The sequence below is a fragment of the Silurus aristotelis genome (genome assembly GCF_946808225.1).
Source record: "Silurus aristotelis genome assembly, chromosome: 26".
NCBI classification, from domain to species: Eukaryota; Metazoa; Chordata; class Actinopteri; order Siluriformes; family Siluridae; genus Silurus; species Silurus aristotelis.
The window spans coordinates 3,491,304-3,515,011 of NC_139599.1; the positions used below are offsets into that span (position 1 = coordinate 3,491,304).

Sequence of the window (23,708 nt, forward strand, 5' to 3'; positions counted from 1 at the left end):
AATATTATTCCGGAAATGGAAAAGAAGTCGATACGTTGTCACGTTGCAAATTTTTAATCCATAAGGCGGGGCTCGGCGCTCGACTTCTATCTTTCATCTCGTGAAACTGGATTTTATTTCACACTTATTTCTCACCACAACTTCATCATAGTCATGAACAGAGCAAATGGTTTTTTTTTTTTGCAAAACGGGGTAGTGAAAGACTTTCTCATTCCTGACTGACAAAACTATAAAACACACGGATTATATTCTGAAGGTGTGTTCACATACGCAGGATTTAGTCCGGTTTGAATAGGGTGGTGTTGTTTTTTTAAACTATGGTGTGGAGCATTCAGACTGAGGTGTGGACCAAACCAACCGGTGTTTCAGCAAGGCGGGGTCGGTCCATTTCCGAGAGAACCGAATGAGAAAGCGATTCGACGTGAAGTGAATTCAACATGCTGAGTTTTTTGTGTAGATTTTTTTTTATGGAGAATATAAATTCAAGATCAGATATTTGTAGATTGTCTTATTCCCAAAAGAAAATAAGCACCATACAAGGCCTGGACAAAATGTACAAACTCGTTCTTAGCATAATCATTCATCATCATCATCATCATCATTCTGCTCCAGGTCTGATTTGTGATTTCCATCACCATATTGCGGACACACGAAGTCTATTGAGGATGTTTGAACATTTTTTGTATAGTTTACCCTCTGAAACTTAACCAAATCAAACAGTAAACGTACCTCGAGTATCAATTTCACTTTGATTCATTCAGATTTTGCGATTTGAAGCAACAGGTGTGAGAGCAGTCCGAATAATCTTTTTTTTTCTTTTTTTTAAGATAATTTTCACCTCGTGTTTCAATACATAAGTGGAGATCACAAACCTTGTTTTCTCACCAGTTCAGTGTGTGGATCACATCAGTGATTTTGGCCTTAAAAGAATCCTGTCCTATTGGTGTGTGAAAAGCCTGAGGTGAGCCCTGAAACGACTCGTGACCTTGAAGGAAACAGTATGATAGAGGAGAAATCTAAGGATCATTTATAATGTGTATGAGTGTGTATGTGTGGGTTTTGGGTCATATGAAGTAATAATATCCTGCAGCGAATCACCTTTCGTGAGGTTAACTCATGCAGACGGGTGAGATCTAGCCTGCGTGATGGTCAGAGAGGCAGTGTTATTGCTTTGGGCATTGACACTGTCCTCGACCCTGTCAGCACAGAACGCTCTCTCCGCAACGCCGGAACCTTCACTGTGTCAAAAGCAGCGTCTCAAAACACCTTCACCTCTTCAACTGACATATTACCAATGAAAACTGGCTTGCGAACAACATTGCTCTATTAAAGCTATAAAACTTCTACAGTGCAGGAAAAATAAAAAAATTAAACTTGCAAAAAACTCGCACTGAACTCTGAAATCTTCAAAATTGTCGATTTGATTTGTTAAAATATAATGATTTATTATTTATATTTTTTTTCTTTAAATGCATGGAATTTATTTCCAAAACAAACTCAGTTTTTTTTTTTTTTTTTTTGTCAAATATATGAGCCAAAAGAATCATAGTTATAATCATAATAAAAAAAAAAAAAGACGACAACGGCGAAGAAGAAAAAGAAGATAAGCCAAGTCCAAGAAGAACAGAAACAAAGAAAACTAATAAACGACTGTCAATACTGATATTATTTTTTCATTATTGTCAGGTAATTTTTGATTGGTTTTTTTGTGTTTGTTCGCTTGTTGATTTGTTTATATGATCATATTTATTGTAAGCTTTTCTGTAAACCAACATCTCATTTATGTTTTCGGAAGGAGTCTCCAGTGTTAGAGCTTTGTAAGTAAAGTTTTCTGGCAGATAAAAAAAAAATAATAATTATATTTATATATATATATATTCCCGTGGGCTCACCACCTGCAGGAGGGACCGTAAGGGACGGTGCTGTGAGGATTGGGCAGCAGTCGAAGGCGGGGGCCTGCTTAGACTGCTGCCCCCGCGACCCGAATTACGGATAAGCGGGAGAAAATGAATGTATGAATGAATATATATATATATATATATATATATATATATATATATATATATATATATATATATATATATATATGACTGTTTACTGTTTATAGCTGCCATAACATAAGTGATAACTGGTCTTGCGAACGTTCCCCGACATCAAATGTAACTATCAATCGATAAAAAGACTGATTTCAATCTAATTCTATATGCATTGCACTTTTAACAATGGATATTTTCACAAAACAGATTTACAGATATAATTAGACTATAAACGCAAAATCATAAATGTATGTATGTTTGCAGCATACTTGCAAAGACATTTAACAAGTTGGCTTGTCCAAAAATATACAAACACATTATGTTCATAATATTCATAATAATCATAATCATAATAACAATATTAATACATTTTATTTAAATGTTTATTTAAATGCGACTTTCAAAACACTTGAGGACACCCAGTAGAGTGAAATTATAAAATAAAACAACAACAAACAGCTAATTAACTGTTAACATTAATCAGAAAACGTTAATCTGAAAAGATTTAAGAGTTTTGAAGCATGATTAAAAAAAAGTGGTCATTTAATTGAATTCAATTTAATGCTGATCATTTAAATTCAAAATGACATGTTTAACAGTTACAACTTGAGGGTTATTAAAGATCATTTCCACCTGTTTTTTGAGAATCTAGGAACCAGAAGGTAGCAATTCAGAAGTGTAAGATAAAGGATGCGTCTTATCATCACTTTCCGCAGATGAGTGAACCAGGGACACTGGTGACGAGAGAAAAAACTCCCTGAGATGACATGAGGAAGAAACCTTGAGATGAACCAGACTCAAAAAGGAACCCTGTCCTCTGGATGGCATCTGGACATTCCTTATTTCTGGATCCATCATTGTTTAGTTTGATCAGCGTTTCACTGATGGATGCTTAAGTGCAAAACTATTTAAATTACTTACAGTCCAAAGGTATCTTTGTCCTCAGCAGCAGCAGATGGAAACCCCTTTTCTAATGACACATTTTGAAGAAGCTATGGGGTGATGGTAGATTTCTCATGCAATCAGTGGCACATTGTTGTGCTGTAAGACCAATACTACACATTAGCATAAATAAACCTTCTGGTTCTAATACTAACTCAGCAACAGGATGCATCAATGATGATGTTCCTATTACAGCAGTTGGCCTGTTTAATTCCTTTTTTGTGGTATTCTGTACTCCAGTGCTGCGTCAGTCATTAGTTTTTTCTGTATGTGATGTGAACAATCTGCTAGAGTATGAAAATGCACCATACAAGAGCTCCTGACTGCTGAAGAAAATCTACTATCACCTCTGTCCTCCTTCAAAATGTGTCATCAGAAAGGGGTTTCCCCGGCACTCGAACACGGAAAGCTTATCTAGAGACCACTGTATCACCGTAACACATGAGTAAGCAGAATTACAATAGATGTGTAAGGTGTTAATGTTTTTTTCATTTGAATGGTTCAAAAAAAGTAATACTACTTGCTAAAGATCTACTATGTGAAACTTTTTTGATTTTAATATATCTGTTTTGGTACACTGCATTAAATTGGGGGTTTAACACATGATTTAATGGTGTTTTTAAACCAAAGAGACGAAACAAAAGTTTTATCCTCTCTTCACTAAGACATTCAAGAGGCCTTAAATTTTGTTACAAAAATCTGATTTGATCTGATCATCTGATCTGATATCTGACCTAGGAAAAGAACTTAAGTCCAATTGCACTCTCATCGCTGCTTGTCACACTTGTAGAGGTTCATTTATATGTTGGCTACGAACTGCAATTTGCATTTAAGTGCCTATCAAACATTTCGCCAAAACCTCAACAATGATAGAACTACTGTATAAGGAATTGCCACCCAAATGAGGATGGTTCCCTTTTAAGTCTGGTTCCTCTCAAGGTTTCTTTCTCATGATATCTCAGGGTTTTTCCTTGACATGCTCATTAGAAAGAAACTTTGAAGGAACAAACTTATAAACACTAAATGTATACATTCCTACTTTAGAACCTCTTTATCTCTGTAAAGCTGCTTTGAGACAATGTTATAAACCATTATCAGAGATGGGAAGTAATGAAGTAGAAATACTTTGTTACTGTACCTTAGTAGGTACAGTAACGGTATCAGTACTTCTTATTTACTACTCATTTCTTTTTACTTTCACTCATTACATTTTAACACAAATATGTGTACTTTCTACTTCTTACATTTTCAAAACAGGCTCGTTACTTTAGTTGTAATCTATTTGGTGAAATGTGAATATTTTGCCATCTTCAGCCCGTCAACCTGTTTCTTGTCATTGTGCTGCTTTTTCAATCTACCATTGGTGTATCATTTCCTGGCTCTCACACACCTCAGATGTAGACTAGTTCACAAAGCTAACAATGAGCAAAGTAGAAGGCAACGAGAAGTTTGGGGTTAACGTAGATGAGACGGAGGGAGTCAGTGATGTAAACATGCCTGAGAACAGAGACATCACTTGATCATCATCTTTTCTCTGCTTGTGTTTTATATCGTGGATGTTCAGTAATGTCTACTTTTTACTTCAGTACATGTCCAAACTTCTTTACTCTAACTTGAGAGAAAATGTTTAGTCAGTACTTTTACCAGAGACTATTAAAACACAAGTATCTGTACTTTTCCTTGAGTGAAGGATGTGTGTGTGTGTGTGTATAATATATATATATATATATATATATATATATATATATATATATATATATATATATATATATATATATATATATATAGCATTTCCTTTAGCACAGAAAATAAGCACAAGTTATTGCTTACAATCTTCCCGTGGTAATGACAAATAAGTGACAGTACAATCACTTTCCCAGAACTACATACTATTAGAATGATGTGTTGACAACAAAATCCCCTGAGCTTACAGCAGAATGAAGACCCACAGCTGGACATGGAAATGTAGATTCCACAACAAAAAAAGATTTGATTTAACACTATGGGCGTTTAAAACACACGTTCGGTGTGTTAACTCGTACACCTTTGCTCTCTGTAGGAACACAACGGCAAAGATTAACGTGCAGTTCGATTAGATCAAAGGCTTCTTACGAGATTTTGATAGCATGAAACTTCTAAGGAAGTGAATCTGTCCATAAAAACTTGTTCATGGTGAAGCGACTTACAAACAAATATAAATGAAACAAATATTTCTGAAGTATTTGTTCGGTTGTTTTGTCGCCGTAAAAATGTTTTGGTCTTTCATTTAGCGTATATATACAGACCAGATTAAAGCGATGCAATGAAATAAAACTATCCGTCCATTAGGATGAAGAGCTTCCCCCGGGCTGGAGTGAGTTGTAGCATGAAGCTGATGTGTAGGTGATCTGACCTCCAGGGTACGACGTAGAGAGCTGGTTGGGGTTATATCTGCTCAAGTTGGTGTAGATTGGCATGTCTGCATTCGCCATGAGGTTCCTAAATGGAGGATGACGGAAGTATGGTTGCCCTCGACCAACTGATTCTCTTTTGCAGATCTGCCAAGGCTTTGACGAAACCATCCACAAAGCCTTTCTGCTCCTTGGTGGCCTGGTTCCTAAATATGAAAGCATTCGAGAGAGAACTAGGTGCCGGGCTTGTCATGACCAGCCCCTGGTTAGACTGGATGATCAACTGCTCCAGGTCGGGATAGGACAGTTGCAAGAAGATTTTACATAAAAAAATTTAATCTGAATTAGAATCAGGTTTATTGGCCAATTGTGTTGACACACACAATGAATTTGGTTCCAGCTGTTGGTGACTTAAAATTACAGACGTAAATAACAACACTATACATTTTGCTTATACACTACAGACTATACAAGTCTATCCAGACAATGCAGTCTGAAAAATCTAATACGTTGTATTACTTTTTATTTTTTTTACACCGTATAGCAATACACAACATTTTAGGAATCAAATGAGCGAGTCGATTCGCTTAAACTAAAAGAACCGAGTCACTAGAAAGTAGCCGAAACGCCCATCTGGTAACCATAGTAACGGTTAAGCCTTTTCATCCCCTCCCTCCTCCTCGCCGCGTCCTCAGCCCTAAGAGCCAATCCGTGAGCGATTCGAACGCAGGAGGGGCGGAGTCAGGAGCGCGCGGGACACGGCCATCCGGAAGTGGATCGGAGCAGTAGAAGGGCGTGTGAGTTTTAACCGAGCAGCCGAGTGGAGAAGTCCCGCAGTCGCGCGGAGGCAGTGTAAGCGAGAGTCGCACGCGCTCGCACCCAGACCACGGAGGGGGAGACGTGAAATACGCGACGCGAGATATAAATATATATATAAATATATAAATATTCAGAGAGAAAGATTTGGATATAGAAATATATTCCTTCGACATTTGAAATCTGATTGTGGTTCAAATCGGATCTCGTCGCCCGTTGCGCATTTTTTTGGATTACATGGCCGCGGCGCTGTCGGACGCGGAGCGCGCGGATCTCGGGCGCTGAGCGGAGGGAAGCGCGCGGTCGGGTGGACGGATCCTCCGCCTGCACACACGGTATTTAATGCTTGATTATACTGACTAATAGCGAACGCGCACACACGGCACGCGCTCGCGCGCACACGCACAATCACTTGCGCACTCACTTTTGAGTCACCGGGATGCGCGTTATGGGAAGGTGGTTTCTCTGAGTCGGTCTTGTGGGTTTTCCGGTCACCTACACAGACAGTAAGAGACGCGCAAGATTTACTGTAATCATTATTCATCACCTGATTCGGACCGGTGGCTTCTGATTTATTTATTTTGAAAGAAATGATTTTACAGCCCACACACACACACACACACACACACACGTCAATATGTGTCTAGGATTCATCCTTAGAATAAAAAAATCATCCCAGTGTAAACTGGTGTTTGAGTATGAGTGCATGTTTAAATCTTTATTTCTCTGCTGTGATGATTTGAGAAGTTAAAGTCCGTGTGTCTGTGTTCCAGGTTGTCCTCCAGAGACTCCCACAAGGACCCCCTTCTCTGGCATGAACTATGTTGAATGTGAAAAGCTTGTTCTGATAATCAGATTATGAAGATTTCGCACTCCTGCGTCAATGACAGGTAAGATGGAAACACCCTTTTACCACGATGATACCGGTGTGCCAAACTTCGGCCAGCTTCCAGACTACGATCGCTATCAAAGCCATAAGATGATGAGTAAGAAGAACATGGCCGTGCACAATTTCCCCGGAGCGATGGGAGGCACGCCAGGCCTGAAGCTGTTGCACAGCCAGGCGGGGAGCAGCGTCAACCCGAGCCTGGGGATGAGCAGCAACCCGAACAGCACGCTGATGGTCTCGTCCGACATGAACCTCTTGAAACTGTCTAATCCCGAGCTGGAGCACTTGATCATCCAGTCTAACCAGGGGCTGGTCACGACAAGCCCGGCACCTAGCTCTTCCTTAAATACTTTTCAATACAGGAACCAGGCCACCAACGAGCAAGAAGGCTTCGCGGATGGTTTCGTCAAAGCCTTGGCAGATCTGCACAAACAGAACCAGTTGGTCGGGGCGCCCATATCTCCCTCTTCCTCCATTCAGGGTCCGTATCAGAGGAACCTCATGGCAAACGCGGACATGCCGACCTACACCAACTTGAGCAATTATAGCCACAACCAGCTCTCGACGTCGTACTCTGGAGGTCAGATCCCCTACGCATCAGCTCACGCTGCAGCTCACTCCAGCCAGGGCCAAGCTCATCACCCTCATGGACGAAGTCTCGATGCCCCCCAGACCGTTCCAGAGGTTTCTCACCCACCTGGAGGAGATCCGACCGGCTCTCCGCCTTCCCTCTCACCGATCGATCTGGAGACGCAGGAGAGAATCAAGGCGGAGAGGAAGAAGCTGCGGAATCGCATCGCGGCTTCCAAGTGCCGCAAGAGGAAACTGGAGCGCATCTCGCGCCTGGAGGAGAAGGTGAAGGTGCTGAAGACGCAGAACTCGGACCTGGCGTCGACCGCCAGCATCTTGCGCGAGCAGGTCGCGCAGCTTAAACAGAAAGTCATGAACCACGTGACCAACGGCTGTCAGATCGCGGTCGGGTCGGCCGGCATGGCCAAGAGCGGCGAGAGTGCCAGCTGCTGAAGGAGCTTTTATATGTTTTTTTTTCTTTCCGCCGCTCTGTGCTCTCGAATTCCCTCCTGCGGCTTCACACCGCTGTGAAAGACGAACAGCGAATACCGGAGGAGGGCAGAAAGAGAACGGAAACCTCGTCCTGACTGACAGGCAGAGAGAGGGTGCTGCCAAAAGCAAACAAACTTGTCCCTGATCTCTGGCCACCGAGAGACGAATAGAGACTGCGATCCGAAAAGGGAAATTCGCCTCGGCGTACCTACGAGCGTTTTCTCGTTCTTTTGCACTTTCTACTCGAACTCGAACAGAGCGGCTCACAGCAATACTAACCCGAACCCGAGAGACGGAAACGACTAAAAACGTCCGCAGGACACGAGCGCTGACTCGCTGCCTCACTGACTCACTGACTCGCACACACGGGATTCTTTCAACAACAAGAAAAATAAATCCCCCCCGAGGATGAGTAATGACAAAGCGATTTTACACTTCACTAGGACGGGAGTTACGTTTTGTGTTGTTTTTTTGTTTTTTTTTGCAGGGTAATTTCTGGAGAAAAAAAAAGTGTAATTTATTATATAATTTTTTTTTTTTTTTACAATACGCCCCCCTGCGCCCCCTCCCCCTCCGTACTTTGCAAAAAATTTTCTACATTACAACAGATCTCCAGTGAGCGAGGGAAAGATTTCTGCTCCATGATATTTTAAAAAATGGAGGAAAAACATAAACAAAGGCCGTTCGTACGTCGATACGAAATCCGTCCGCGTCGTTGTATTTTGAGCAGAGACTTCACGAGACTCGGTCGCTGTCCGTCCTCATGATTCACATCGACGCCTGTTTGTACAATCGTCCGTTTGTTCGATATCGTGCAATTTGTGAATACAGGATACACATTTTTTTTTTTTGGTGTTTTTTTTTTTTTTTTTTTTTTTTTTTAAACAACTTAAAAAAAAAAAAAAAAAAGAAAACGTATTAACTTTGTGCATATCAACATATGAACAAGATCACGTTTGGTCCCGTGCAGCAACGGACGATTCAAAAACAACAACAACATTCCTGAACATTCCGATACCCTTTGCATCGTATTCAGTGGTGTGTGTGTGTGTGTGTGTGTGTTTGTTAACGCCGTGTGGCTGCTCGTTTTTTTTTATTTTATTTAATCCGCCGAGGCTTTGAGGAAGAAAAAAAAAGGGACGAGGTGTTGTTTTTTTCCATTCGAGGGCTTTGAGCCAGAAAAGGGCTTTCGATCAAAAGTATTTTACATTTTTTTTTTTTTACATTTATAAAAACAATTTATTTATGCAAAAACTTTATCTATTATGATATTTATGTTGTTTGTGTAAAAGGACTGTACAGGTTTGAATACCAGTGTCGTCTTGGCACTTTTTTTTTTTTTCGTTGTTGTTGTTTTGGGAACTACATCGTTGCACATAAAAATCGAAACAGTAAAATGATATCTAATATTTATCCTCTGTGTACATGAATATTTTGACTCTGTTTCTTTGTGGGGAAAACAAAAAAAAGAACATAATAAAATGTTAAGATTTTTGGATTGTTTGGTGCGACGACGAAGAATCGGTCCAAACTCGTTTACTTTATATTACCTTTATAAACTATATTGCTTGAGAAATCATGAGAAATGCAGTGGGGAAGGAATTTCCAGGACGCGTTTGCTCCGGTTTTTGATTTGCTCATTTGTTGAGACCAGGCGTGTTCTCGTTGACCTGTAGAATTGTCGTGAAAAATTCGTTTAGGTCGTGCGAGCTCCCAACCGAAACGTTTATTAAAGCATTTCTGCTGAGGGTGTTGTGCGTAAGTATTGGCACTGATGGCGATTTGAAAACAATGAGCGATTCGATAAGCTCTCGACGTCTTTTACAGCCGTTCACGTGACGACGTTTGAATTCGTCGTACGTGACGGTAACGTGTACGTTCTATAAGTATTGGCACCTGCCTTTTCACGACTGCTTGCTCTAAACACCCGCCCCCTCGGGTGATTGAGGCCAGACCGAGAACTTCTTTATCGTATTGTGGTGCACTGACTTTCTGTCCAACTGCCTTTCCTACTAAACAAACACAAACTCTTATATATATATATATATATATATGTATATATATATATATATATATATATATATATATATATATATATATATATATATATATATATACATATATATATATATATATATATATATATACACATACACACACAAGTATATATACACGTCTATATTCGTATCAGTCATTTAAGGGTTTGATTCAATCTGTCGATGATCCTTTTTTCCACTCGACAAAAGGGAAATATTTATTTTTGAAACTTGAATACATTGTTCTTGGGATTTTTTTTTTGTTGTTGTTTGATTTTTTTCGATGTCACAAACCTCTATTTTTGTATTAAAACAAATGAACGCTGTTTTAATGAAGAGTGAGAACAGTAAATGTGCATACTGTACTTTGTACTTTGTAGATCTTTCCTTATTCCAGAAATACTTTATTTATTGAGCTGGTATTAAATATTTTTAAGCGCTTTGAGCATTTCTGCCTCTTGTGAAGTGAAAGTTCGAGGAGAAAAAAAAACAAAAAATGGTGACGTTTACCGGCAAGAAATCCTGAAGGTTTACGCTCAACGAAGGACTTTATAAAAAACAAAAATGGTAAAAAAAAAAAAACTGGTTCCTTTGGTCTGAGGAGGCAACTTTCATATTCGTGATGTGCACTTGAGGCCTTGTAGGACTTTCCAGCTGTCGATATCGAAATGGTGGCATTTTTGTACTTTTGATTAAACCGTACGAATAACAGGAGACACTTTTTTGTTCATTTTCTGCGCTAAAGCTGTGAGGTCGTTCACAAGGTCGAGGTAATTGTCCTGATGGAATGATGATGTTTGCGGTTATTTTCACGCTCGTAACGAGCGCTCAAAACCCGTCACGCCTTCTAGCCAAAGATATCAAGACTTTCGTAACACAGTATTAGCTTAATCTTATAAACAAAAAAGGAGTGAAAAGTTCATTACAAATTTATAATACAATAAAAATCATTGTCCACTCATAATGATTGATAAAAAAAAATTTTTTTTTTTACCCATCAGCTTGTGCGCTTTTCCCTCTTTCTCTCTCGGCCTGATGGAAACTGGAGTCTCCGTGCAAGACCACATGACTAAGGGGCGACTTGCCTTGGTTTCAATTCATGGTTGTTGATGATGTTGTTGTTGTTGTTCTTGCTGTTTCTTTGTTTTGTTTTGTTTTTTAAACAAATTCTGGATATTGTTCCCTGTTTTCATGTTTTTGAAATCAATAAATGTCGGTTTCTGAAAAAAAAAGAAGACGGAAAAAAGCGGTTTGCTTTGTCTCGGGTTTGATTACAGAGTAGGATTGGGGGGGCAAAAGTATGCGGACAGAAAACATCGTTCGTTGTTTCGTGTGCGAGGCGTCATAGATGGGTATGAGTAACAAAATTAAATACTGTAAATAAAGAAATACTTTTCCGAATCTGAATGTTCTTGCCTGATGCTTCGACGCAGCATTGAACCGCATTTGTTCGCTGTAAAATGGGATAAAAAAAAATAAATAAAAAAAAAAAACAGTAAAATGTGATAAGAATATATCAGTTCCTCAGGACTGAAAAGGGTGGGATGAAGGGGGGTGCACTAAATTTTGCACTTCACTCAACTCTACATATGTGTCCTTTGTTTTTTTAATGGATTAGATTGATGGTGAATATACGGCATGTCTGATGAAATGCACCTTCCTCGGAAGTTATAAATAGTCTGAATTCCTGCCAGGGGGGTTGGTGCTCGTGTTTATGGCTTCGCTCTGAGGAATCCTTGACATTCTGCAGTTTCGCTTTTCGTCAGTCTCTTCGCGATATCGCGTTTCAGCCGGACGACTAGGATATGACTTTCTAATTATCTTATTATACTTTTATTACGTATCGTTAAAGCATAATAAATGACTCAACGCACAGAGATCTTGGTTTGTTTTACAAGACAAGTGTGTGATGATGCCAAACAGAAAAAAAAATCGAGCGAAAGCGGGTCAAACCCAAAGAACAATGCTATTGCCCAAAACAATACAATATATTAAGGCGTACATTCTTCCTTAAAACCTCAGTTTGGAAACCTGTTTTTCTTTTCTGGCTAAACAAGAAACTATGTATTTACGCAGGACAATAAACAGCCCTGACAAGATTTCACACCGAGGCCTTTAGTGGTGTTCTACCTGAATTAATCCATCTCTTAATACCATCATTATTACACCATGGTTACAGAAACCATCAATATTATAGAGAAATACAGACAGGAATCTCATCCAGTGAGAATGAATGGCATCACTAAAGCAAGAAACCCAATAAACATAATTCAACAAGTCTCCTTTCACTGGAGCCACAACTGCACCTTCCACATCTAGTTTTATTATAGTTCTAATTCTACAAAGAAAAGTATAAATGGTTCTTGAAAAAGCTGTTTGGAACTGTTTTGGCTGACCTTTTCCCTCACGATATTCCGATTTTAATGAAAAGTCAGTTTTATAAATGTCGTAAGTGTATCTACGACCAAATCGAATTCTCCTGTCAGCCATTGTGAAATAAAAAAACAAAAACAAAACAGCTGTTAAATCCACACGAATATATTTGAGTTTGCTACAGATGTGAAAATACCAATGTTATTGCTGGCCATTTGAAGTCGCCAATTCCAAATCTGATTGGTTAAAGCAAGAGCCTTCGAGCAACATGTGCTTTATGCTACAGGCACCTGCACTGTTAACTCTGAAGGTTGCAGAGGACATTTCTTTTACCCTGGCAACACGTGATGTGACAGCAGGAATTTGATTGGATAGAAACTCTAACACAAACCAAGAGAAAAGCTATGAAATGAAGAGAATAGACTATTGGGAAAAATTTTGTTGTCCTGAAAAAGTTGTCCCATATCCAGGAGAGTTCAGTGGACCATGTTTGTGGACACCTGAGCATGATAATCAAATGTGCACGAATTTGAACATCTCATTCCACATTTAGCTGTTATAATAACATCCACTCTTCTGGAAAGATGTTCTAGGTTCTGGAGTGTGTTTGTGGAGATTCATTCAGCCACAAGGGTGTTAGTAAAGTCAGGTACTGATGTAGATGGGGTGAGGAGGCCTGGGGTGCAGTCAACGTTTACATTCATCCCAAAGGTATGGAAGATCTTAAGACCCAGTTGAGGTCAGAGCTCTACAGCAGGAGATCTTCCATTCCAAACCATGCTGACCAGATGTTCATGGAGCTGGCTTTGTGCGCAGGGGTATTGTCATGCTGGAACAGCTTTTGGTCTCCTAGTTCAAGGGAAGGGAACATTTTATGATTCTGCATCCAAAGGCATCCAATACAAGTTTGTATCTCCACGTTTGTGCTGTTTGCGAAAGAACCTAAAAATTACTTTTTTTTTCTTTTTTCGACTCATCAGAATTATATATACCCCCAATTTTGCTGTGTGTTGCGTTTTATTTTGAAAGTTTCCACACCCACAGCTAATTATAGATGTTTTCTAATATGTGGACAATCTCAGAGCTGTAAGTTTGCAAAAAAAAAAGTCCAAAAGAGCACAACAGTAAAATAAAAAGATGGTAGTAGGGAGAGGTTCTCAAAGCAAAGCCGATCGTCACGTGTTTGTGATTGATTGGTTGCTATAGTAACCAGAACTTTGCTACATCCGCATTGATTTCAGCTAGAAGTGAAAACTGGGGGATAACGGAACTGCGAAGCAGCAAAGCGGCGAAGACTTGCAGTCGTTGCTCCGTCTAACCTGAGACCAAATCGTTTGCGTCCATGTGATGTCACATGATTCAAATTATAATTAATAAAAATGGCTCTGAATGGCTCACACAACGACTTAAAAAACTATGTTTACGTATATATCCAGTGGAAAGAGCGTTTCGGAGAACTTTTACCTCACGAAAATGGCATCTCGATAGGGACAGAGTACAATTTCATTGAGAAAATGATCCACAAAGTGTCCACAAATCTGGCTTGATGTGGGCGTGGCCTGTGAGCTGCTGTTATACTTTACGACCAATCGGATTTTAGTATGTAATTTGCTTATGTGTTACAGCCGTTTATATTTTACAGGTTGTGTGTACGTGTGAGGGTGTGTGTGAGGGTGTGTGTGAGTGTGAGTGTTTGCCAAGGGGCACTCCCTGGCAATAGGCAGCACGGACCTACCCATAAATCATAGGTGTAACTGATAGCTCTTGCGTGTAAGTGTGTGTGATGTGTGATGTGTGTGTGTGTGTGTGTGTGTTGCACATTTCTCTGTATTTGGTGATTGTTTCAGAAACCCAAAGAGGAAGTTCCGAAGCGGGGAGATGCCCCAGCTACACAATCAAAACACAATTTTTTGACAGCATCACCAGCAACCTGAAAGCTGTTCACCATGGAAGGTTTCCCCCAGTGCACAAACTTCAGTCAAGTGATTTATAGTGTGTGTGTGTGTGTGTGTGTGTGTGTGTGTGTGTGTGTGTGTGTGTGTGTGTGTGTTCGACACACATGTCGTTCGATACCACACGTAGTGTCAGGGAGCACAGTCATAGTCAGCACCACCACCCGCCCTCTGTGTGTGTGTGAAGCCTTTCCCATAAGCCCAAGGTTTCCAGTAAAGAACATGGAATAAGCGCATGGGTCATTGTGAAAGTAAAAGTCGCAGCTGAAGAGTGAAGACGCACCGAATGACAAATGAATGAAATGCCCCAGTGTTACAAAACATGATGTTTTGTTTTGACTTCCTGCTGACCTACTGACTGCACTCGGTCTCACACACACACACACACACACACACACACACACACAAACACACAAACACACACACCCCCCAAGCTTTCTCTCAGTCTGGTTTTTTTATCTCTATTTTTCTATTGGGCCTTCTACATTTTCCTCTCAATCATTCTTTCTTCCCATCTCTATTTTCTCATTTTCTCTTTCTCTCTGTCTGTTTTTTTCTCTATGGTCCTCTCTGTTTCTGTTACTCTCCCTGTCTGCCTCTCCCTCTGTCACTGTCTCTTTCTATCTCTCGCTGTCCCCCCCCCCCCTCTTTCTCTCTGTTTCTCACTCTTTCTCTCTGTCTTTTTCTCTCTCTTTATTTGTGTCTGTCTGTGTCTCTCTCTCTCTCTCTCTCTCTCTCTCTCTCTCTCTCTCTCTCTCTCTCTCGTGGGCGTTTTCTATACGAGACAGGCTCTTGTGACGGCGAATAGAAACTCAAGATTTAAATAGTACCTTTCTATCCATCTTGTGTTGTGATTTTTTTTTCCTTTTTACAGCAGGGACATCAGTGTGAAATGCCACACGCACACTCACTCTGAGAATAATTTTGAAACAAGAAAAGAAAAAAAAAAACAGAAACGAAAATACAGTGCGTGAGTAGCTCCGAACGCAAAACTCACAAACATGACAATTTTCTACCTTCACGCCATTATTTTCACGTTAAACGAACAACGATGTGAGGAAATCATACACTCTTTGTATGTGCTGGTGATTTATTTATCAGTTTCCTTTTTCACCAAGCTTGCCAATTCCCATCAGCTACCAGCTTTGCATCATCCAAAAGCTACCAGGTGGGCTGGGGTGGGGTGCGGTGGGGTGGGGTGACACACACTTCCTACGAGACAGATGAAGACAAATATGGCCGTCGCTTCTGCTTTATCACTCATTTTGCTGTGCAATCTGCCCCCTTCTGCATACATAAACTAACCAATTCCTATGATTTACTAATATCACTGTTACTGACACAAACAAAAAACAATTTTACCTGCGTTTCTCCGTTTTTTTGTTTTGATTTAATTTATTTCTCATTATTTTTACCATTTTTAAACACCAGGTTTGATTTTATTTCTAAAATACAAATGATGTCAAATAAATAAATAGAAAAAAATGTCGTATAAAATTTATGTTAAAGTAATACATGTATAATAATTTTAATATATTATTTATTATATAATAATATAATTTAGAATTTAATAGAATAATTGTAATTAAAAATAAAACAATAGAAAAATAATTATTAATAATAATAATAATAAAATATATATATAAAATACAATATATAAATACATAATACAAATATTTGGATTATTATTCTTTATTAAAAATGTCTTATTTCAATTAACATAGTGTATAATTTAACAAATATTTTATATGTTTAAAAATCAACTGTATAGTGCAATATAAGGTGCGTTTTATTCATTTATTATCATTATTTTATATTATTAATAATATTAATATCCAGGTCTGACATGTTTACCCTCCAAGCACACCTGCATTTTTTTTTTATAAAGCATAAGTTACACTTTCTCATTGGGATCTGAAAGCAGATGAATCATATAAAAAAAACGAAGTACGCGTTGTGTAACACCTGACATGTCATTGCGTACCTTCTTGTTTTGTGTCTTTGTTTCCTAAAGCTGAAACTCGTAAGAAGAACGCGTTTGACCTTCGCGATGTCAGTTTTAGATTCCTGATTGGTCAGACGGCGTCGACTCATTTTTTTTATGTATAATACAATAGCACGGGAATTTCACGGGCCGAATTTGAAAGAAGTTGATTTTATGTTTCGGGTTGGAAGGAGTCTCCAGTGTCCGTGCTTCCTAGGGGCTTTGTAACGTGCTGTAATCGTAATTTGAAAGTAAACTGAATTAAAATGAATGATCTATAAAATGTAAGACACTAAAACTGAAAAAAAAAAACTAATGTGGTGTGAGAGGAATAATCCTGTATTATACAGTAGGTCAGTTCCTGCTATCCAGTTATTTTTATAGAATACTTTATTGATCCCACAGGGAAATTGTTATTTCATTGCATATCCTAGTGATGTAGAGGGGGCTGGGGTCAGGATGCGAGGACAGCCATATTGTGGTGCCTCTGGAGTGCAGGAGGTTGGGGGCCTTGCTTAGGGGCCCCAGGGGTGGCAGCTTGGCCATGCTGGGGCTCAAAACCCTGACCTTTTGGTCAGTAACACAGAACCTTAACCACTGACCTTCCACCTCCTTCTTGCTTCGTGGAGATGAATAAAAAAAAAAGTTTGTGTTTTGGATGGACGGAGTCTCCAGCATCAATGCTTCATAATTGCTGTGTAACATGCTGTAAACGGATAAAAATAAACGTACGTCATTTTGTATTAAATAAATACAATTTTAAAAACCACTGTGATGTGAGAGGAATATTACAATACAATACAGAATAATACTGTAACACAGTACAGTATTATACAGTATTTGTGTGTGTGTGTGTGTGTGTGTGTGTGTGTGTGTGTGTGTGTGTGTCCATTTAAAGGTCCTTGTCTTCCCCTAAGCCACACACTCATTCCAGAATAACTAACTGTCCACTTCCTCCCAGCTTTACCACCCACCAACCCACACAGGAAGTTACATCCATTTTTCATCGAGGTCTTTTTCAACTTCCTTTTCTTTGCAATCCTTGTAGAAACACGTCCACAGCGAGGCTCGGAGCAACCCTGCCTTTGTTTAACGTTCTGGAACAAGCCTAACCGATATCATGACCTCGCTAATTGTTCACTTTTTTTTTGTTTTAAAACAATTATCCTAAGTAGGTGGCGGTTTCTCATCCGCCCTGCCCACAGGTGAGGAAGGGAAAAAGGACACCCTATTTTCAAAGCGGGCACATGGTGTACTTAATTTGGGAGGTAGAAAAGCAGGAAGGAGGAAACGTGTGCATTGAGGAGTGTCTTGGTACCAAGAAGCTGACGAGTACCGAAGAGTGAAATGAAACGTGTCAAATGAAGTCGTTGCCTGTTAATGATATGTGAAGAGAAATGAGGAAGAGACGGTGTATATTTTGTGATGTGTATGTGAGAGTAGGGCAGGTGAAGGAGGGATTTTCGTCACTGAAATGTTTGTCTTGGGAGGGTTTGGGTGTGTAACAACATTGCAACACAGGAGTGGGAAGAGGTGCACACCCGCTCCTTGTGTGTGTGTGTGTGTGTATGTGTGTGTGTGTGTATGTGTGTGTGTGTGTGTGTGTGTGTGTGTGTGTGAACGACGCCGGCCCGAACACGAGTGCTTCAATAAAAGATGAGTGGAATGAGGCGCGTGCGGGCACAAGTGCTCGGCGCATGCAGCTATTTCAGGTGAACATTTCCTACATCGCCTTGGCAACTATTGTTGCCTTGACGTGCTCTGTGGTATTTTTTATGTGTGCGCGCATGTGTGTGTGTTTTCTACAGGCTGCGGCGAGGATCTAATGAAGCGTGGCCCTGAGGAGAAAGGAAACAAACTCATTCAGACATTCAAATGAACTAGAAGAGGCAGAAAGAACAAGAGAAAAGAAAGGGATCTCCTCGATGGCGCGTTCCTGTAATTCAAGATAGAATGAAATCATGCTCCGAGAAAAGTCTTAGCGTCCCCAGGCATTTCCCCGCCCGTGTTAAATGCTCGTGATGTGACGGACGCTGAGTGTTACAGACTCATGAGTGTGAAAGTACCAAATACATTTGACAAAAAAAAAAAAGCACTCAACGGTGTAGTGACGTTTTTTCGCCCTAACGTTAAAACCATACGTGCCGCACGCAGAGCCACGATGCTCTCATCGCTTTTATTATAGAACACACACCACCCATGGCAGATATGAGTCCAGGCTGATTTCCAAGAAAGACTGAATGCTCTGAGATTACAGGGGTGTTCCACAAGGCCAGGGCCTCACTCCCTTTTTTTTCTTTTCTATTATTGTTTACAGAGCTTATCATCATCTCTTTGTGGCATGTGAAAGTTTCTTCACATGCCCAGAAAGTGCCTAATAGAGAGAGAGAGAGAGAGAGAGAGAGAGAGAGAGAGAGAGAGAGAGAGAGAGAGAGAGAGAGGAGAGAGAGAGAGAGAGAGAGAGTACACACCACTGGGCTATAATTCTGCTCCTAATAAATAATTTTAGTGTCTGAAGTATTAGTATGTAATATTATTTTATGGAAGGAAATGAGGAATAAAACATGACTCAGTGTGCTGGTTGTGGGAGAACGTAGTCTTTATGAAACAGCGTGACCTGACCTGTTTTATACTTCATTTACAATATTACAGCGTGTAATCATCAGGGGAAACGCTGATCGATCTATTGATCGATCGATCTATCTATCTATCTATCTATCTATCTATCTATCTATCTATCTATCTATCTGACTATCTATCTATCTATCTATCTATCTATCTGTCTGTCTGTCTGTCTGTCTGTCTGTCTGTCTGTCTGTCTGTCTGTCTGTCTGTCTGTCTGTCTGTCTGTCTGTCTATCTGCCTGCCTGCCTGCCTGCCTGCCTCTCTATATGTTTCTCTGTCTGTCTGTCTGTCTGTCTGTCTGTCTGTTTGTTTTGTCTGTCTGTCTGTGCTTCCAAAGTGCTGACGCTGGAGACTCCTTTCCATAATTATGGAAATGTAATATTAAATCTTTATGTAAATGGAAACACAATACAACAAGCATACTGAATATAATCCTGTGATTCACAGCCGGTGTTACTGGCAGATTTATCGAGCCAATCACATTGAACTCGACAGAACTAGACAGCGCTGTGCAAAAAACGCAACGCCTCAGTTCCTGACAGCATGAGATGCCCTATTCTGAAGTTCCAGCGCTGGTGGGTTCGAGCCTCGTCACCCTGAAGCTGAAATAACAGTAACATTAAAGTGGCAGGCAAAAAACCAGACAACGAAAAAAAGAAAAAGAAGAAGTCGTCGACTCTCAGATCAGGCAAGACAGCACGAGATATCGATCTGAAGAAGTGTTCAGTGTACGGGGTGAGATCGCAGAGCATGACGACCAAATCCAAAAGACAATACACGGCATGCAATGCCGGGCATATCGTAGTTTTTTTCAAAACCAGACCGAATAATTTGAAGAAGTGAAAATCTGCATTGCTTAGATAAACTCCAAAGATAAGGACGAGCGTTTTAACATTTCAGCTCAACAAAGTCTTTTACTAGTTTCCGAAATGCTGTAAAATGCATATATATATATATATATATATATATATATATATATATATATATATATATATATATATATATATATATATATACACACACACACACACACACACACACACACACACAAGGTGGTTTCAAAAAGTTTTAAGACTAGCTCTGTTTACAAGAAAGTTCTTTATTTATTTATTTTTTTATATCAGAAATTTTTCCACTGTGGGATGAATAAAGGTAAATCTTATCGTAAGTGAAATATGGTTTAAGTAGACGGAAATACAAATTTCAGATCTGTATGTGAGTTAAAAGGTCATGTGCAGGTTGTTGACCTTGTCCTTCACGGCCCTGATTAGCCGTGTGTGTTTCCCATTAGCGGTGCGAATTCGCCACAGCTCAGGTTCCACCCTTTGCTTTCTTTCCTTAAGCTTCTCCATTGATAGAAAAAAAAAGTAATTATTCTGCCTGCGGCTCAAACAATCATTCGTCCCATTGGACTTGGGTTACGAAGACAAACACCTCCCCGATGTTTTGGGCCAGCAGGATTATGGTGAGGGATTTATTTGATGATGATGATGATGATGATGATGATGATGATAATGATTGGAACAAAACCAGGGGTCCATGTTAAACCCAATTACGTTGTGCTCTTAAAGCATGTGTGTGTAAGTCTCAGATCTTCCTGTCTGTAAGACTTCAGTTCACAGTCCTGTTTTAACCAGAGTTTATCAAGCATTTGTGGTTTTCACACTTTTAAAATACAATTCTCTAATTGGGTGTGGTACGAAATTACCAGAACCGAAAGACCTTTAAGTGTGTCTAACACATTGCTCTATATACGACTCATGTAAAAGTTGGTTGTCTACAAAACGCTAAGAAATACATCTGGACCATCGTCGAGTCATTCTCTAAATCTATGACACTATTCTCCGCTTGTTAGCTCCAAAAAAAATAAACAAACAAAAAAAACACGTTATAAACAATTCACCGAGATGATCTAACAAGAAACCTCGATTGCACACGAAAAACACTGTCGGATTTTCCTCTGGTTGCATCAGACGATGCTTGTCTGAGGATTACAGGAAATGGATCGGCTCGCCTGTGAAAAGAGGAGCAGAGCGGATGGGTGACAGGACAACCAGGACGTCTGTCTGTCTGTCGGGGCAACAGCTAAACCACTGTAATCTATCTATAATCTGATCCGATTGCTGCTGCTAAAGCACATTAGCCTATCAAAAGCAACCTGAAAGGAAATGCAAGGGTAAATCAAGGTCATCTGCAAGTCTTTGTTTCACTGTAACAAGACTAAAAATTCTGGATCAACATCAGACATTTCTTTCTTTCTTCCAAATCTGAATTAATTAACACACACACACACACACACACACACACACACACCAAATACACTTTATGAAGTCTCTGTTCCCTAGTGTTCCCTTCGTCCCTATTCACTGTTATAATAACCTTCACACTTCTGGGAAGATGTTCCACCAGGTGTTGAAGTGTATTTCTGGAGATTCATCCCAAAGAAGTTCAATAGATTTGAGGTCAGATCTCTAAAGCAGGCCACTCAAGATTTGATCCACTGCAACCCATATAAAGCAGATCTTCATGGAGCTGGAGGTCTCCTAGTTTAAGTGAAGGGAAAATCTCATGCTGCCACATCCAAAGACACCAACTTTGGGGAAGAATTACATATGGCTGTAAAAGTCAGGTGTCCCAATACTTTTGTCTATAAAGTTTATACTACAGCACAAATAAGATCTATAACTGTGCTTGATGATTGATATCAGAATTAGCACAGCGGTACTCATGTTTTCTGGCAAATTAGCATGAAGAAAATGTTCCATAATTTAATTCAGTAACTGAGCATGAAAACTATGTATTTTTTTTGCACTTCCTGTTTATTTGCCTGTTTTAAAAGCTTTCTATGAGCACTGCATACTCCATATCTCCATGCTGCAAATCTGGGTGTTTCCACGCTTCCACTCCTCTACTGTATCGCTGCAATTTTTTAATCATTTAGCTTTGTTTCAATGCAGTTACTGAAAAGTTTAAAAAACAGCTCACACCAGTACTACCAGTTCAACCAGTAAGATTTGATGATGTTGATGATGATGATGATGATGATGATTGGAACAAAACCAGGGGTCCATGTTAAACCCAATTACGTTGTGCTCTTAAAGCATGTGTGTGTAAGTCTCAGATCTTCCTGTCTGTAAGACTTCAGTTCACAGTCCTGTTTTAACCAGAGTTTATAAAGCATTTGTGGTTCAACCAGTAAGATTTTTTTTTGTTCTGTTATATTGGTTGAACTTTTCCTCGTAAATCAGTCTGGAAGGAATTCTGGTGTAAGGTGGTTCGTTTTTGCATACATAAAAAAAAAAAAAAAAGAAAAAAGAAAAGAAAACATAACCAGTCAGAACAAAACAACAAAAACCTGTTTGGCACATTATGCTTATGTTAACTGAATAAAAAATAAACATAATATAATATAATATGGAATGACATGACATGACATAACATATACAATTACATTAAATTAAATAACATTTCATTAAAATTAATTAACAAGCAGCAAAAACCAACATCGTATAAAAATCTTTACTTGTATTTGTTTTAATTAGCATATTCTTATTTAAGTGTAATGTTTTGTTTTGTTTTATTATATAAAATAAATCAATTGATTCTAATAATTTTATTTTGGTATATCATAGAAAGAAAATGGTACAAATAAATAGAAACCTACAACTATCTTAGTTATTATTGTTTTCATTTTCAAATTCTACTTGAGAAAATGGATGGATGGATGGATGGATGGATGGATGGATGGATGGATGGATGGATGGATGGATGGATGGATGGATGGATGGATAGATAGATAGATAGATAGATAGATAGATAGATAGATAGATAGATAGATAGATAGATAGATAGATAGATAAATAGATAGATAGATAGATAGATAGATAGATAGATAGATAGATAGATAGATAGATAGATAGATAGATAGATAGATAGATAGATAGATAGATTCTGACTCTGAAACTGAGACTGGCTCTTATAGTGACACTGATTTTGACTATGACTCTAGTTATGATTGTGCTACTGATTCTAGTTCTTCTACTGACTCTGATTTTAATCCTAATACTGACTCTGGTACTGATTTTGATACTGACTTTGACTTTACTACGGACTCACATTCGGACTCAGTTTCTGACTGACCCTGCTACTGATTTACATTTTAATTTCACATTCTGTTACTGACACTGATTTTAAATCTGACATTGATTTTAAATCTGACATTGATTTTGTTACTGATTCTGACACTCATTCAGACTCCAGTTCTGACTCAAGGATACTGACTTTGATTTTACTACTGACTTTGATTTTGCTACTAACTGCAATTCTATAGTCTATGATCTACAGCATTATTTCAGGTGCTGCAATTCTTTTTGTTGTTTACTTCTGCGTTTCTAATTTTCCTGCAGTTACTGTTTCTGAAGTTACTACTGTCAGACTGACTCGACCGCTAATACTGAAACGTGTTGTATCACACAGCCGTGAGTCGTGGAGCTCTGCTCGAGTTCATTCGATGCAAATGAGATTAATTCGCCTCACTGAACTTTCAGAGCTCTGGATTATCTCAAAGCGTCCACCCATAAGATTGTAAAAAGCCGTTCACTAA

General features: G+C 39.2%; 1 protein-coding gene and 1 long non-coding RNA gene across 2 annotated transcripts in view; one reads left to right on the forward strand and one right to left on the reverse strand.

The window, feature by feature from the left end:
* The window catches only part of LOC310720546, a 69,652-nt gene that overhangs the window by 34,433 nt on the left and 11,511 nt on the right, over nucleotides 1-23,708 (reverse strand). The window lies entirely within an intron of this gene.
* Nucleotides 5,969-9,826, forward strand: june (JunE proto-oncogene, AP-1 transcription factor subunit). Its single transcript, XM_083531156.1, has 2 exons — nucleotides 5,969-6,519; nucleotides 6,958-9,826. The coding sequence occupies exon 2, from the start codon at nucleotides 7,068-7,070 to the stop codon at nucleotides 8,094-8,096; it is 1,029 nt and encodes a 342-aa protein (XP_083387282.1). The 5' UTR covers nucleotides 5,969-6,519; nucleotides 6,958-7,067; the 3' UTR covers nucleotides 8,097-9,826.

What these genes read in the sequence shown, in the direction of transcription:
- june (XM_083531156.1), top strand. Translation starts at nt 7,068, where the DNA reads ATGACAGGTAAGATGGAAACACCCTTTTACCACGATGATACCGGTGTG.